The 16,782-nt window shown below is 54.6% G+C and overlaps 6 protein-coding genes across 6 annotated transcripts; 3 read left to right on the plus strand and 3 right to left on the minus strand.

Moving 5' to 3' along the window:
* Positions 1-614: 614 nt before the first annotated feature.
* VTN31DRAFT_1950 (uncharacterized protein) lies at positions 615-2,405 on the minus strand (the record flags this gene model as incomplete). The annotated part of the gene is made up of 1 exon (XM_069402064.1): positions 615-2,405. The coding sequence occupies one exon, from the start codon at positions 2,403-2,405 to the stop codon at positions 615-617; it is 1,791 nt and encodes a 596-aa protein (XP_069257579.1).
* Positions 2,406-4,820: 2,415 nt separating this feature from the next.
* On the plus strand, positions 4,821-6,107 carry VTN31DRAFT_1951 (uncharacterized protein; the record flags this gene model as incomplete). The annotated part of the gene is made up of 6 exons (XM_069402065.1): positions 4,821-4,904; positions 4,958-5,026; positions 5,078-5,093; positions 5,149-5,495; positions 5,549-5,861; positions 5,914-6,107. The coding sequence occupies 6 exons, from the start codon at positions 4,821-4,823 to the stop codon at positions 6,105-6,107; spliced, it is 1,023 nt and encodes a 340-aa protein (XP_069257580.1).
* Positions 6,108-7,051: 944 nt separating this feature from the next.
* Positions 7,052-8,065, plus strand: VTN31DRAFT_1952 (60S ribosomal protein eL15; the record flags this gene model as incomplete). The annotated part of the gene is made up of 4 exons (XM_069402066.1): positions 7,052-7,138; positions 7,411-7,567; positions 7,644-7,870; positions 7,925-8,065. 4 exons carry the CDS (start codon positions 7,052-7,054, stop codon positions 8,063-8,065), a joined length of 612 nt encoding a protein of 203 aa, XP_069257581.1.
* An 877-nt stretch (positions 8,066-8,942) lies between these two features.
* On the plus strand, positions 8,943-12,547 carry VTN31DRAFT_1953 (uncharacterized protein; the record flags this gene model as incomplete). The annotated part of the gene is made up of 3 exons (XM_069402067.1): positions 8,943-9,495; positions 9,556-11,520; positions 11,583-12,547. 3 exons carry the CDS (start codon positions 8,943-8,945, stop codon positions 12,545-12,547), a joined length of 3,483 nt encoding a protein of 1,160 aa, XP_069257582.1.
* Positions 12,548-12,665: 118 nt separating this feature from the next.
* On the minus strand, positions 12,666-13,193 carry VTN31DRAFT_1954 (uncharacterized protein; the record flags this gene model as incomplete). The annotated part of the gene is made up of 1 exon (XM_069402068.1): positions 12,666-13,193. The coding sequence occupies one exon, from the start codon at positions 13,191-13,193 to the stop codon at positions 12,666-12,668; it is 528 nt and encodes a 175-aa protein (XP_069257583.1).
* A 423-nt stretch (positions 13,194-13,616) lies between these two features.
* Positions 13,617-15,506, minus strand: VTN31DRAFT_1955 (uncharacterized protein; the record flags this gene model as incomplete). Its single annotated transcript, XM_069402069.1, has 3 exons — positions 13,617-13,712; positions 13,771-14,196; positions 14,250-15,506. 3 exons carry the CDS (start codon positions 15,504-15,506, stop codon positions 13,617-13,619), a joined length of 1,779 nt encoding a protein of 592 aa, XP_069257584.1.
* Between the last annotated feature and the right edge of the window lie 1,276 nt (positions 15,507-16,782).

Consider the following 16,782-nt stretch of genomic DNA (forward strand, 5'->3'; position numbering starts at 1 on the left):
CTGCCGTCGATGATAGGTCTGGCTGCGGAGAAGAAACGCGAGTCCAGACGATCGGTGCCGTCAGTTCCCTACTTCGGATTGCAGGTCTGCTGGGCCCATCGATCCATGTTGTACGTAATCAATTAGCATTCAGAATGTCATGCTCCAAAAAAGAAAAATCACCCACGCAATATACTCCGTACTCGAGTGAACAGCATTTGTCGCGATAGCCGACAGCAGAATGACATTGGTGGAGAGAAGGATCATAAGTCACCAATCAAACGGGACAAGACTAGTTAGTCCGGGATTAGCTTGTGACTCGTAAGCAGCCTATTTCGATGTCGACCATGACAATGCCTTTTCGATTTAGCGTTCGGCTGAGATCAGGCCATTATTGACTCCGTCTGGTATTAAGATTAAGCTAGTAGCTAAGTCTAGGTTGCAACATAGGTAGGTATACACGAGGAGCTAATGAGATACAAGACACAACAGCCACGTTGCCCGTTGGCATCTCATGCAGTTTCATATCCAGAGCCGCCAGGATCGTAGAAGCACAGTTAAGTATAGACGTCATTAGTCAAGTCATGAGTGGGACCAAAATCGTAGGCAGTCTTCGTCTTCGTCAAGTAAGAACATCAATAGAGAGGCTGCCGTGCATCTTTGACTCCCCTCTGAATGACTTCCTCAATGTTCCACCGGGGCGGCTTGACGGCTCTCTTACCCGACACTGGATCCTTGTCCCGCACGATCACGGGCTCCTTCATGCCGCCCGCTATGCCGGACGAGAACTTCAGCTGCAGGGCATCGCCAATCTCATCGCATGCGCGAAGCACGCGGTCCAAATCATCTTTGGTGTGCGCCGCGGATACGCAAAAACGCACGCGCGAGAGCTCCAGCGGGGTGGCCGGGTAGGTAATAACAACCACGGAGATTTTGCGGCGGAGCATGGCGTGGGAGAAGGCGGCCATCTTGGCCGGGTTGTAGAGCATGAGCGGGACAATAGGCGAGTCGTCATGGCCGTACACAATAAACCCAAGCCGCTTGAGACCGAGACGCAGATAGCGACAATTGAAGGCAATCCGCTGCAGACGCTCCTGGCCCTCGCTGTTGGGCGATTCATCCGCAATCTGGCGCAAAGCGCTGAGAATCTGGGCAAGAACAGGCGGCGTTGGAGCTTCGCCAAAGAGTTGCCCTGCGTTTCGCGCACGCAGGGTTTCAATGATACTCCGGGAGGCTGCGATGTATCCACCGTTGGCCCCGAAAGACTTGGTAAACGTTCCCATGAGAATGTCAACCTCGCCCGGATCGACGCGGAAAAAGTCGCAAACGCCACGGCCACGAGGTCCGACAGCGCCAATGGAATGAGCTTCATCGACGTAGAGATAGAAGCGGTAGCGCTTCTTGAGTGCCAGAAGCCGGGGGAGATTGCACATGGTACCCTCCATTGAGTAGAGTCCCTCGACGGTCACGAGGATCTTCTTCCACGGTCGATGAGTTCGCGGCTGACCTTGCGCGATGGCATGGCGCAGCTTCTCTTCCAAATCCGCCATATTGTTGTGCTTGAAGACTTGAATTGTGGCGCCCGAGGAACGTGCGCCGAATCGGATCGAGGCGTGATTGTACTCGTCCGATAAGATCAAGCAGCCCTTGCCCACGAGGGCGGAGAAGATGCTCGCATTTGTGACGAAACCCATCGAGAACACCATGGCCGCCTCCTTTCCAACGAAGCGGGCTACCTCATTCTCGACCTGAAGGTGCAGCTCCGAGGTGCCGGCATCTGCGCGGGTTCCAACCATGCTAATACCGTCGCGACGAGTCACGGACTCGACAAAATCCGCGCAGGGGCCTTCGGACTGCGCGAAACCCAGATAGTTATACGAACTCATGTTCAGCGTCCGGGTCGTCGTGCCCGTCAGTTTGAAATGGAGATTATCGTCCGAAGTTCGATCAAGCAACGTGATTGTGCGGCCCGGCACGCCCGTCGTGGGCCGCTCGAAGCAGTCATTGATGCGTCGCTTGAGACGGCGCGTGTAGAAACTATCGTAATCCGAGAACAACGGGGCATATCCATCATGGGCGGTCAGGTATCGGTACTTGTGCGGCTGGAACCATCGAGCACAGAAATCACGGACATGGCCGAGGAAGATAATAATCAGGAAGCTGATGTAGGTCGTCCAGAGGATGTAGTACGGCGGCTCGTCCACGACCGGGTCGGGGAGTTCTCCGCCGAGGTGCTTGCTGGTGTAGAGGTGGGAGCGGTCACCGAGGGGGCCAAACTCGGCGTAACGCTTTGCGAGCTTCTGCTCGTCTTCGGGAGAATTAGGAGGAGAGTCGGAGGCGGTCATGTTGACTGACTTGACGGGGGCATTATTGGGCACTGAGACATTATCGCTGGGGGCGAACGTCGTATTGGTAGGCCGAGCCATGCTCGGCGAGCGTGAGGCGTGCAGTCGCGAGCCGTGCGTGATTCCGAAGACTGCTGGATTGACCAGAATATTCCACAGAGAGGACGTACAGAGTCGATTCGTCGAGAAAGCAGGAAGAATCCGGGACTGCAGAGGCCACCGACTCGGAGCGCCAGCCCCTGACCGGCGGCTGAACTACGGAGAACCAACCCCGGCTAGTCTTAGCCGGAAGAACCTACACTGATGCACGCCCTTTTGTGTTTTGATTCTCTTGGATTCAAATTCGAGATGAAGCAGATATTTCTTGGAGTCTGAGAATTGACGCCATGGAGATGAGTTTGCTGCGCAGCAGTGGCAGAGTCAGGGCTCAGCGACTCGGAGTACTCGTATTCTCTACATACCGAGATAGGGAATTGTGAGGTGTGCGCTTCGATGACCAAAATAGGCTTAGCACCCAGCACAACAACATGGCCACGTGACCCTGGTTAGGGCTTGACCGAAACGCTGGAAAGTTTCATGTGATGATCGACAGTTGTTATCGACCATGTCGATTCGGGAATCTGTTGGGAGCTGTCGGCAACTACGAGTGAGCACGAGTAATGTACGAGTACGGAGTACTCCGTACCTAGGACCTAGGCTATGGACTCAAGCGAGGCTGATCATCATGGTCTTGATTTTCCGACTGCGCGAGCAGAGAGGGACAGCAGATCATGAGCGAATTCTTGGGCCGGCGACTGGGACAGAATCGTCTCGAAATCTTGTTCATCGCGCATGGGCTTCCATCGACAACAAAGCAACCTGGTAGGTTATGTCGTTGTTATGCAGTTGGAGAGACGTTCGCATGAAGATTGATCGTTGGAGAATCCTGCAAGTTCGGGCCAAAACTCGGCATGATTTACCCGTTCCAAGCCGCGGCCGTCCAAGGAAGATGGAAGATCAAAGCACATTGTCGAATTTAGTCCTGTAACTATCGTGATACTTAGCGATGGAGGACTCGAATTGTATCCTGTACGGAGTAACCTAGACGGAGTTGTCCTATGCGGCCTGTGCCTATTGACGCCACAAAGTCCCGGATACGCCCGGGGTAGGTTAGATGTTGGAAGATTCTGGGGCTTTTGTCTGCCATACATAACGCCATTGCATGCCTCGTGACCCCTCATTACATGAGTCACCTACAGTACGAGTACGGAGTAACTACCTATGTATCACTTTTGAGTCTTTTGACACATTATTTTCTCGGATTGTGCTGGTCAACAATGCCGCACTCTCCATCCAGGACATTACTATTGCCATTCCGCTCCACTCGCCAAAAGGCTCGAGTTACTGTACGGGGTTGTGGCACAGGGGCTAAGATTTACGCGGTGGACTCGAGTTCCCCATATATCATATCCCAAACAAATCCTCTGTCTTGTAGATCGATTGAATGTGGACGGCATCACAATGCCGATGATGAAAATCGACGACAGGATACTTAATTCAGTCGCAGATGAGTCGACGTTAGTAATGGTTGATTGCTGATTAACTAACTGCGTCATTCTGCATGATGGTTATCGGCATGCCGCGAGGAATGAAGAGAGCGAAGGATTGGATAGGTTATCTATCAGACTATGACTGCACAAGGCAAAGAATTAAGTTATGTATATTTTGGCGATTGGGGAAAGGGCGGATTCCGTGGGTCCTTCCGATCGGGAGAAAAAAATTCTGAAGGTCAGGTGACGCACTTTATTTTTGGAGTGAACCGGCCAGAAGCGATCCAGAACATGGGAATCCGCAGTGGATAACAGCATTTCCAGGGGTTGCCATGATGCATGCTGCTTGGTGACTGGCTATCCTGCAGGAGCTGGCCAGAAATAGTTGTACTCGTAAGCCCACTGGCTCCATTATTAATCTCACCGCCAACGCCTGAATCTCTTACTCATCGCTCGGTTCTGGGGCTGTCCTTAGTAACTACCTGACTGTACAGTACTTAGTACTCCGTACTCGTGCTGTGAGCATAACCTAACGCTCTCCACGGAAGTATTCCGTAATCTTCGATAGTCCAGCTCCCTCCAGACAGTGGCCAAGCTAATCTATCGCTCCGTTTTCATCGCAAATCCAGCCCGCTGCAAAGAAAAAAAAAGTTTAAGTCAGCCTCTCGGCTCAGTCACTGGCAAATCTAGCGGGTTGGAACTCCATCGAACCCCATTCCTGGGAGGAGTCCTGATTTCTGAACCTGCCTGCCCCCCCCCACTAGGAGCAGAGCGATCGTGTCGATAGCGAGTATAAAATGCAGACATCTGTCGCTGGTTCTCCGAATTCTGTATTCTCATTGCCATTGACTTGTACAGAATCGACCTGGTACAAATTGCATTGTATCTGATCTGATTGCTTTGTAAAAAAGATATCCAATTGAGCTTTCAGCATTCGATAGCCATGGCGGCCAACATCCCCAAGACAATGAAGGCTCTCAGATATGAGAAGCCGGAAACCTTTGGCATTGTCGAGGTCCCGGTTCCGACGCTGCGGGACAACGACGTCTTGGTATGTATCCAGAGACTCCGCAGTCGGGAGGCTGCGGGCTGACGGCCATTCAGATCAAGGTCAAGGCGTGCGGTGTTTGCGGCACGGATCTGCACATCCACGAGGGCGAATTCCTGGCAAAGGTGAGTTCTCACTCTCCACCGTTCGCATGATCGTGTCTCTAACTCGAACAGTTCCCTCTCATTCCTGGTATGCGGCCACAGCTGGATAACGTCCCGTTGAGCGGCAATTGACAGGATTCTAGGACATGAGACTGTCGGCGTTGTCGCCGCGGTCGGCCCCAAGGTCAAAGGTTTCCAGATCGGGGACCGCGTCGTCGCTGACAACTCCGAACTCTGCGGAGAATGCTTCTACTGCCGACGCGGAGAGGAGCTCTTCTGCGAGCACTTTGAAGCCCACGGAGTGACGATGAATGGCGGTTTTGCCGAGTACTGCGCCTATCCGGCCGGTCGCGTCTTCAAGATCAAGAACCTTTCTGACGTGGACGCCACGCTCCTGGAGCCTGCGTCGTGCGCTGCGCACGGTCTGGACAAGATCGCCCCGAAGATGGGCTCTTCCGTGCTCGTGTTTGGCGCTGGCCCCACCGGTCTGGTTCGTCACCCACCTGGACATGTCTTTCATTCAATATTGACCCAGCCGTACAGGTGCTTGCTCAGATGCTGCGCCAGAATGGCGGTTGCCGCGTTGTCATCGCCGCGCCGGAGGGTCTGAAGATGGACCTGGCCAAGCAGCTCGGTGCTGGTGACGAATACGTTGCTCTCTCTCGCTCCAACCCGGAGGCTCAATTCCAGAAGCTCAAGGCGGAGAACCCGTACGGTTTTGACATCGTTGTCGAGGCCACTGGAAATGCCAAGATCCTCGAGGATGCGATCAACTATGTCCGCCGTGGCGGAAAGCTCGTCGTGTACGGCGTGTATGCCAACAAGGACCGAGTCTCCTGGCCGCCGTCCAAGATCTGTATGTTGCCCTCGCATCCTTTTGTTGCGTGTACCTGCTGACAAGAACGCAGTCGGCGATGAGATCACCATCCTGGGCTCCTTCTCTGAGACTTACAAGTTTCCGGCCGCCATTGACTACCTTGACTCGGGCAAAGTCAAGGTTCAGGGCATTGTCAACAAGACCTTCAAGCTCGAGCAGTGGGCGGAGGCCCTCGAAGCCATCCGTACCAAGAAGGCCATCAAGGCGGCCATCGTGTTCGATTAATCGAAATCGACGATGGCGAATGGTCCCGTCAAAACAACGCGTTTCTCCTTCCATACATAATACGATTGTCGCTAATTAGATCGGGTTGGGCGAAATCGGGTGTTGGTTTGCTTTGCACATTCGCCGATGCACATGTCTTTTGAGTGTAGGATTCCGGATTTGCTTTGTTTTTGTTAGAAACGAAATGCAGGGAAATAGAACGGAAGACTTGTACAGCCGGGAAGGTTGGCCTTTTGTCTGTACATATTCGTCTGCTCTTGATGGGGACCTTGAGAAACATGGAACAACATGGCTATTTTGATTGGACGGTCTATAACTTCGACACCAAGGTGCCTTTCGAGCTAATACAGATGTGCATTGCATGGTGACATCAAGGCCGTGCCTCTGTCACAGAAAGGCATCATGATGTGGTGCATTTCTGAGTGTACTCCGTACTACTTCTGCAATGTCAAGTCGATCGGTCTGAGAACATTGGCACATTGGGATAGGTAGTACTCCGAATTGCTCTGCGGTTCCCATTAGCCCGGTGATGCACGACAACGTGTATATGGTTACTGATTATTGTCCGGGCTTTGGATTCTCCGGGCTTTGGTTTTCAGATTATCGTCCTGAGCACATTCAAGTAGATTCAAGCCTTCGGCACGACATGACAGGGAGAACCGGCAAAATGCCGAAGTCGTGATTGGAATGCCAAGACCCATTATCAGCCACGGCATAATTACATAATATGTGGCTTGTGTGGCTGGTGCAATTGTCGCCAAGCTCGCCTAATTCCCGTGCGTCCCACACACAAGTCGGCGGCTTCTCTCGACGTGCAACTTTTTTGTTCAAGCAGCGACCGACCAAGAGTCGACGACGAGGAGGTCAAGCCGTCAAGGTACGTTCCAACCGTGCCTCCTGGAATCAATTGCTCTCCGAACAAGTCAGAATTGACTTTGACTCAGATGGGTGCCCTCAAATATGTTGAAGAGCTCCATCGGAAGAAGCAGTCCGATGTGATGCGCTTCTTGCTCCGCGTCCGTTGCTGGGAGGTGAGATTTCCCGATGACTCGATTGCTTTTGAGCGTTGCATTGTCGCAAGCCTCGCCGGGTGAGAGAATCCGAGACGAACTCGCCACGACCACAGTACCAGAGTACCAAGATCCGTTGAATGTTCGGGGAATTGGCTTTTGGGCGCGGTCGGTTCGATCGATCGATCGATCCCGGCAAGGTGGACGTGGCACGCAATGCAAATATAGACCCATTTGCTTTGCTGTGTCTTGCTATACACTCGTTGAACATTGCTGAGAGTGCATTAATATAGCTCCGTCAACTCAATGTCATCCACCGAGCTTCCCGCCCATCGCGCCCCGACAAGGCCCGCCGTCTCGGCTACAAGGCCAAGCAGGGCTACGTCATCTACCGCGTTCGTGTCCGCCGCGGAGGACGCAAGAGGCCCGTGCCCAAGGGTGCCAATTACGGTACGTTGGATCATTGTCCCTGGGCGTTACGACGGGGAAAGAATCAGATTTTGCTGACAAGCTACGGTTTGAACAGGCAAGCCCACCAACCAGGGTATTAACCAGCTCAAGTACCAGCGCTCTCTCCGTGCCACTGCCGAGGAGCGTGTTGGTCGCCGCTGCAGCAACCTGCGTGTCCTGAACTCGTACTGGATCAACCAGGACTCCACCTACAAGTACTACGAGGTTATCCTCGTCGATCCCCAGCACAAGGCTATCCGCCGCGATCCCCGCATCAACTGGATCTGCAAGCCTGTGCACAAGGTTTGTCCCCCTAGACCTGCATGACGTGTATAACGGAGCTAATTTAGACCCCAGCACCGCGAATCCCGTGGTCTTACTTCGATCGGCAAGAAGTCTCGCGGTATCCAGAAGGGCCACCGCTTCAACAAGACCCGGAAGGGCCGCCGACACAACTGGAAGCGGCTCAACACCCAGAGCTTCTGGCGATACCGTTAGACGATGTATGGGGTTTAGTTGGGCGCATTCAGAGGATAATGCAGCTACAGTGTGGATATTGTGGCAGTGGTTTCTTTTCCGGATTAGAAAAATTCATGATGGTCAATCCAACGAGTTTTAGCGACGTATCATTAATGGCCATGAGTATGTTTCCAATTCTATCGGCGGATGAGGCCTAATCTTTGGTGCCAAATTGTAAGATTTGTGAACCAGCCTCGACATGCTGGACGAGTCAGCCCTTGGCAGTGAGCCGCAGTGTCAAAATATCCCTATCTGACATCTGTAGACGTCCTTGGCCTCTTCCTCGCCATCGTTTTCCTTGACTACGTTGGACCGTGTCAACAGACGACGTTATTTACGGTCCGGTATTATAGTTCCGTATCCGGCCATAGCTACTGGGACATCAACGTCAGCTCCCCATACTCCGTATACAGACTCCCATTGTGAACAGAGACAGTCGCTCATGATCTGATTTCCCGCAATTTGAGTTCTGAGACACTGTGACTGAATTATCAAAGTCGGTTCAAATTGAAATCGTGTTGTATTTATTGCACCCCGGGCTGGTCCCCGACGGATACGAAGAAACCCAATCCATCCCCTTGGATACCTCCCGTCTCGAGCTCATCGAACCGCTCAGTCAGCGTTGAGAAGGCATCAGGATCTCGCTATTCTATCGAAGGAAACAGAGCAATCTGATACCAGCGCATAACGGCGTGAATGCATGCGACTACCATCGAGAACTCTCCAATTCTCCGCCTGCCTCACCAGCCTGATTCATTGATCGTCTGATTCACGTACTCTCATTTTGAGCGCAGAACGACAGGCGCTGCAGACGCAGAGAGAGAGAAAGAAGAACGTTTCGATTAAATGCGTCCTTATGCCGTCGTGGTCTTCCCGCTTTCTGTCGCACGCCTCTCAACCAGCTCATTCGCACACCTGGTCCGCGCGGCCAGCTCCCTACGACGATGTTGTCAGCAATGACCCCGTGGCCGTCGATCATGTCGTGCCCGTGATGATCCCTCCGCCGGGAAATGCCCATCGGCGACGCACACATACTCGCTCCCTCAGCCAACCCTTCCCGTCGTTTCTAGCCAGTGGCATCAAGAAGGAACGGAAGCCGTCCCACCAGGATTTCCTGCAATCGTCCGACGACGATAGTGACGATGATGACGTGCATATTCCCGCGCTGCAGGCGGCGGCGAGCCCGAGAAAGCGAAGCATACCGGCGGAGGACACCATGACGGGTAAATGCATGGCATGTAACTCGACAGTGCGGTGGCCGAGGAACCAGAAGGTCTTTCACTGCACAGTGTGCCTGACCGTTAGTGATTTGGAGCCGCATCCGAGATTGGGGGCCGATCCAGTGCCTAGGAAGGATGATGCACCAGCTCCGCCGCCGAAAGATGGACCATCCAAGTCCTCCCTCCCAGGTAGGCTATTGATATGTAAAGCGGCAATTTGCCTTGTCTGATGCTCATTCGTGTCCGTAGCGACCCCACTGTCACTCGAGAAGACGCGCGCTTTGATCGATCAGTGTCTATCGAGCTTCTTACAGGCTCGTCTGAAGGGTCGGCGAGCGCCTCCGTCTCGCGGCGCCGTTCGGCGCGCCCATTCTCCCGGTGGCCCCAGGCAGGATGGCGAACGTGGGCGGCCGGCTGGTCCGCAAGCATTGCTCAGTCCCACGAACCTCCCAGACCGGAGATTCCCAGTTCCATCATCCATGGAACGGAAAGATGGCAGGATGAGGTTACGCTCAGCTTCGGATACACCACCCCTGCGACGGGATCGTTCGCCCGAGACCAGGGTGTCGACTCGTCAAGTCGGTGATCATCGAGGCAATGGGCATGAGGAAAACACAGAAAGTCGTCCGTCACTGTTTGGACCCTTGGAAGAGTATATTACCATGTCATTTACTGGCTGCGGATGCTTGAATCGATCTTTCATGACCCCTGGTCCACCTCGACGTACTGTCAGTGAGAGTTTGACGACGACCAAAAAAAGGGAACCATCTCAACAGACTCCCACGCAAGAGGCGTCTGGATTCGACGTTCTTGATCCGAAATTACTCTTGTTAGGGGACATTGCGGAGAATTCCTCGTGGTGGACCGGAGGCCGGCCTCGTCACCACGATCCAAAGGATGCTAGTCCGGACGAGCGGGTCGTTGTCCCGACAAAAACCCGTATGAGTACCAAGAGTCCGCGAATTGACTGGGCCGAGGTCTTTCAGTGGTATCGGCTGGTCATTAATGCGGGAGAGTCCTGGAGGAATATGTTGACCTCGCTGGTTGATGATAGGCCTGCTGCGGCATGCGATTTGGCGAGTTTGGAGAAGGAGATTGCCGAAGCAAGGGCACACATCCGGCGTACGTTGCTGAAGGCGACGGAAGAATTGCTGAAACGCCCCCGTTGGCCGCTACAGCGTCCCGATGACATTCGGTTCCTTCTCATCCTGCTCGCCAATCCATTACTGTACCCGTCTACGTCGTCACAGAGCGAGGCCCTAGATTGTACTACTGGAAGAACGGAAGTGCCCAACTTTAGCAGACTAGGCCGCAGTGGGCGAAAAGAGAGATCGAAGCCCGGGGGACTTGGTTATCATTCCGGGATCATCAAGAGGATCTTGGGTCTACTGGGGAACCTGCCCAATGATTGTCATCAGTATCTTGTGGGATGGTTTTCCCGCTACCCCGAGCCGGAGTTTGAGCGGCTGGTTGATCTCGTTGGTAGTTTCATAACGTATCGGCTGACTCGACAGCGCGGCAACCGTCGCAGTGGGTCGTTTGAACCGACTGGCGGACTGGTGCCGAGTCTGTCGGGCACCATCGAGAGTTCTCCTGCGCAGCTCCACGCGGCGCTGAACGCGCGGCCACAGCAAAAGAAGGGTGAAGATGACGGCCGGGGGATTGTGTACTCTGAAGACTGGCAGATCCGCGCCGCCGCTCGCGTGATGGCGCTGCTCTTTGCGGCGAACAATGCGAATGCCGAACGCCGACGGAGTGGCCGAAAGTCCAGCGGCCATGGCGCTGTGCTCCCCATCAGCCGGTTCTACAACAGTCTGTTGGACTATTCCGACCTTGTGGCTGATTTCGAAGTCTGGGAAGCGCGGGATGGGAGGTTCTCGTTCTGCCAGTACCCGTTTCTCCTGAGCATCTCGGCCAAGAGCCGGATCCTGGAGCATGAAGCGCGGCGCCAGATGGCGCTCAAGGCCCGGGAGGCCTTCTTTGACAGTATCCTGAACCACAAGTCCGTGAGTCAGTATCTGCATTTGAAAGTGCGGCGGGAATGTCTCGTTGAAGACAGCCTGCGCGGGGTCAGCGAAGTGGTGGGCGCGGGCCAGGAGGAGATCAAGAAGGGGCTAAGGATCGAGTTTGTGGGCGAGGAGGGCGTTGATGCGGGGGGTCTTCGCAAGGAGTGGTTTTTGCTGTTGGTTCGAGAGGTGTTTGATCCAAACCATGGTTGGTTTGATCGAAGACGTGAGCCCTGAAAGATATAAAGTTGCTGACCGGTGTGCCCCTAGGGCTGTTCGTGTATGACGAAGACTCGCGCCTGTGCTACTTCAACCCGTTCTGCCTGGAATCATCGGAGCAGTTTTTCCTGGTTGGGGTTTTGTTCGGGCTGGCCATCTACAACTCGACGATTCTGGATGTTGCCCTGCCGTCGTTTACGTTCAAGAAGCTCCTGGCGGGCGCCCCGTCGCCGAGCGGGTCATCCACCTCGCCGCACGCGATACCGCGACCGCAGCAGCACCACTACACGAGCAGTCTCGACGACCTGGCGGAGTACCGGCCCATGCTGGCCAAGGGGCTTCGTGCCCTGCTCGAATACGAAGGCGACGTGGAGGAAACCTTCAACACAAACTTTGTGGCGGTGGTTTCCCGCTACGGAGAGACGCTGACCGTGCCGCTCTGCCCCGGGGGGGGAACCCGCGCCGTGACCAACGCCAACCGGCAGGAATTCGTGCAGCTGTACGTGACGTACCTGCTGGACACGGCGGTGCAGCGGCAATTCGAGCCGTTCAAGCGCGGGTTCTTCACGGTGTGCGGCGGCAGCGCGCTGTCGCTGTTCTGTCCGGAGGAGATTGAGCTGATGGTGCAGGGTTCGCGGGCGGATGAGGGCGTGGATGTCGCAACGTTGCGCGCGGTGGCAATCTACGAGAACTGGAGGGACCCTCTCGACCCGGGAAAGGGGACGAAGGAACCGGATGATGACACCGTGCGGTGGTTCTGGGCCATCTTCGCGGCCGCCCCGCCGACGCAGCAGCGTCGACTCCTCTCGTTTATCACGGGCAGTGACCGCATCCCGGCAACGGGGGCGAGCAGCCTGGTCATTCACATTGCGTGTCTGGGCGACGACGAGGGACGCTTCCCGATCGCGCATACCTGCTTCAACAAACTGGGTCTTTTCCGGTACCGTACGCGCGAAACGCTGGAAAACAAGATTTGGAGAGCAGTGGAGGAAAGCGAAGGATTTGGATTACGATGATCATCTATTCCATCATATTCAGAACAATACTACCTATACGGTACACTATCATAGTTATACACAAAAGCAACCCCATCATACATTATACCCAAAACTAACTTCACGGTAGATGAAAAAATCAAGACGACTCCCCTTCCCCGTTATTATTATTATTATTCCATCGACTCTTCTGCTGCTGCTGCTGCTGCTGCTCCACCGTAATCGGCATATCCATCCCAACCTTCCTCGCCGTCAACCGCACCCGTTCTTGCTGATCTATATCGTCCCATCCGGGGTTATACCGTTCGAGTAACTCGACATAAGTCCGTTGCGCGCGGGTATACGTCAGAATCTGCTGAGCAAGTTGAATCTTTCTCTCCCTTTTGTTTCCTTGGATTGTCGTCGTCGTTGTCGTTGTCGTCGTCTCGTCGGAGGAGGAAGAAGAAGAAGGGGAAAAATGTGTGCGGATACGTTTTTGAAGTGGAGTGGGATTGCTGAGTAGTCTTGCTCCTCCTCCTCCTCCTCGTGGTTGTCGTTGTGCTGGTGATGATGATGATGATGATGATGATTGCTGGTGATGGTTGTGTCGAGGAAGTTCTCGGAGGAGAGAACGGTAGAGAGATCGGAGGGTTTGTGGGGAGGATAGTGAGGCTTGTGCGGACGACATTTTGATGTTTCTTTTTTTCTTTTCTTACGGTTCGGTTCGGCGGGATGGTGGTGTCGAGGGTCGAGTACTCGAGTCGGCAGTCGGCAGTCGGCTTGGGAGGTTTCTGCAAGCTCAACCAGGGTTGGAGGTTGCAGATAGTCACGTGATTTTGCCGAGTCAGCATTTCACCAACTGGCCTGATGGGGAGGATGGCAGATTAAATAGACAGTTTCCAGGAATTACTATGTACTGGAGTCTCAAAACATGGCCATCACATAGTATAGTTACTGTACGAGTAGGTATATCTCCTGTACGATCAGATCCGTTCCCAGACCAACAAAACAAAAAAAACAATACCCTGAGATCAGAATAGTTCCCCCTCCCACCCATCCTTGCCCAGAAACAACAACCATCGACATCGAGAGCGAAGCTTTTATGTACAGATCAGTTCCGAAGCCATCCGAGGATCTTCCGTTGTCCGTCTGTCCCGCTGACGGCGCCTGCGGATGGCTCGACTTGTAGACTTCGACTATACAGATCCTATTCCCTGTCAGACTGAGACCTCAGAAAAGGAAGGTTAAAGGGGGGGGGGAGGTACCTCTTCATCCCGCATCTTCGTATCCAGCACAAGTCGCTGAACCTCCTCATTCTTCTGAATATACGAATACGACGTGCGCTGGCTCTGCTGCAGCGTCACGACTACATCGCCCATGATCTCGAACTTGCGCCAGTTGATCCGCTCCTTCTTGTCGTCCAGGAATGTCGGGTTGCCCTCCTCGGCCGACACCAAGTCGCGCCGGTGGAGCGGGAGGAATGGGATCCGCTCGCCAAACGAGTTCTCCCAGGCCAGTCGGTACGCAAAGTGACTCTTTTGCGTGCCCATCAGGATCACCAGCCGCATAAATTCCTTTTGTACGGACGGAGGGACCAGTTCCTTCGTCTGCGTGAGCCGCTGCACCGGCGTGCCGTTGATGCCGGCCACCACGGCGCCGAGGGAGTTGTAGTTGTTTTGTCGGCGGAGGCGCTGCATGGGTTGTTAGTCTTCTGCTAAAGTCAATGCCGGGCTAGGTGACGTACCAATGCAATGTTGATAATCTTCTCCATCGCTCGTGCCCGATGCTTGGGCTTATCCCGCAACAGCACCATGCTCGCCACGAAAAAGGCAAGGTGGTTGAACTCTTTGATCATCCGGTTGACATTCTCCAGATTCCGGATCTTGTCCCTTTGCTCGCCGGTGAGACTCACATGCAGCACCAGATCGCGCGGCCGGAACGACGTAAACATGACCCAGTCCATCCGAGTGAGTTCCCGTGCAAAGTCATCCTCGGGGATCTCCATGAACTGGTGCCAGTGGAACTTGCTCAACGGGAACCGCTCCGTGATCGTCAGACTCATGGCCTCCCGTTGAGCCTGCTCGAGCGCGAGGTGGCTCGACGACGACAGGGTCAGCGTCGTGCCGGACGGCGCCGCACTGGACGCCGTCGACAGAGAGGTCGAGTTGCGAGATGACTCGTCGGGCGTGTCCTCGCTCAGGTCCAACGAGCTGACCGTGTTCAAGAAGCGATCGTTCACTGTGGTCTGGCCGACGAGCGTCGTTGGCGAGCCCGGTGCCGACGTTGTGTGCAAAAAGGTCTCCTTGCTCTGCTCGGAGGGAGCACGGTCACTGTCGTTTTCGTCCTCATCACGGAACGGCCAGCCCACGTCGTCCTCTTCGGCATGGTGCTCCAAATGCAGCATGATCTCCTTGGCGGCGAACATATATATGTGGCTCCCTTCGATCGCGGTGACAAAGTCCAGCAGCCGGGCCCGCGTCTTGGGATGCGCGAAATCGCAGGGATACTCGGCCACCCACTGCGCAATGACCTGCAGCAGGTGCAGCTGTTCAAAGGCCCGCGTCAGCTGCGGGCTGCCGCTGGCCTCGGTCTCCTCGAAGCGGGCGATCAGGGCATTTAACAGTTTCGACGGCGCGGCGAACTTGCGGTACAGACACAGGAAAATGTCGGTGAACTTGCCATCCTGCTTGGTTACGGGCAGGGCGATCAGGCGGTCGACGAGCTCGTCAAAGGTAACGCCCTGTTCGTCGGCGTTGCCGCTGTTGCTGCCGTTGTTGTTGTGGTGGTTGGGGTTGGGGCTGTCGGCATTGTCCAGCTGGGACTCGAGCACTCGGCCGGAGCTGGCGGGCCGGCCCCAGGTGTCGTCGCTCTCTTCGCCCATGTCGAGGAAGCTGCGCGAGGCATCCGAGCCAGCACTGAGTCGCCAGGTGGTGCGCAGGGCTTGCTGACGGTGCGGCGGAGCAGGGACTCGGCTCTGGGACGGGGAGTTGGGGGAGCTCATGCGTCGTTCCAAGTAGGGTGGAGACGGGAGCCGGGCGGGATGGCAATAGTGATTCCTGCATCGGCCATGCCTCCAGCAGGACGCATTGGACTGATTGGGCGCCCCGGTGGATCGCGGCTGGATGGTCGCTGGGTGAGCTGGGATCCGAGGGGACGGCAATATGGAGCAATAATCGATCTCGTCTCTCTCTCGACTCTGCTTGAATTTGTCGCTGGGAAAGGATTTTTTTTTTTTCTCAAACTCCTGGGAGGTCGGACGGCGGCCGCTAATTAAGACGATCGATCACTCGAAATGTCTCGGCGATCCTCCGCGTTTGAACATCCAAAGCGCGGCGAAAAGAGGAAACACGTGCAGGAACAATTAGATTGTGGTCATGTCTGCTGCCATTGTGTCTTTGCTTTTTCCTGCGGTTTTGCTCCTTGTCGTTCTTTTGAGGGCGTGAGTCGGTGCTGGTGCTGGGTTGGTGGTCTGGTCTCTCTCGCGCCATGCCGGACGGAAATACGATTGCCGAATCAGGTTAGTTGCATTATTCAATTTCTCTGGAACAGACTAACCGGATATGGATGCTCTCAAGTCCAGAACGGGGAGTCATTGGATGAACGCAGAGGGGGATTGTCGGGCTGATCTTGGGGGATTTTTGGGGGGGAAAGGATTCCTGTGTCGATACAGTTCGTCCGAACCCAGTTTGACGGGATCCTCTGCAACGCAAGACGGCAGCAGGTAGGTATCATTTTCAGTGATTGATTGGATAGCCAGACGGTGCATTGCTGCCCGTGATCCGATGCCTCCGGAGGCATCGGCTTTCACCGTACTACGATAAACGAACCTACGAGTATGTATAGGAGCAGCTCAACGCGACTGGGCTGCATGATGCCCCGTTTTTTTAAAAAAGAATACCCCCACGATCGACCAAATGGCGGCATTGCGATACGCGGAATGCATCCACAGCCTGGTCTAAAACCCCAGAGATCTTCAAGTTGTCTGGGGCGTTGCTCCATCCAACACCCAGGAAGATCCAGCGGCGCGGACACAGAATCAAGGTCGTCCGAATCACTGCTAATCCGATTGGACTCGAGGCCGAGCAGAAGACTTTTGTTGGTCTCGAAGAGTTTCAGACTACATACAGTACAGGACGGAGTACCTCTGTCTCCATCAAGCGGTTGATTGCGGGAGGATGATGTAACTTATGCTTAGTGCTCCAAGGACATACTCCATAGTAGGCTGCTGTCATTACCATACTTCCTCTACCTACCTCTCTCTATCCGTACCATAGCCC

This window comes from Thermomyces dupontii, assembly GCF_041956625.1.
Source record: "Thermomyces dupontii strain NRRL 2155 unplaced genomic scaffold VTN31scaffold_10, whole genome shotgun sequence".
Classification (NCBI taxonomy): Eukaryota; Fungi; Ascomycota; class Eurotiomycetes; order Eurotiales; family Trichocomaceae; genus Thermomyces; species Thermomyces dupontii.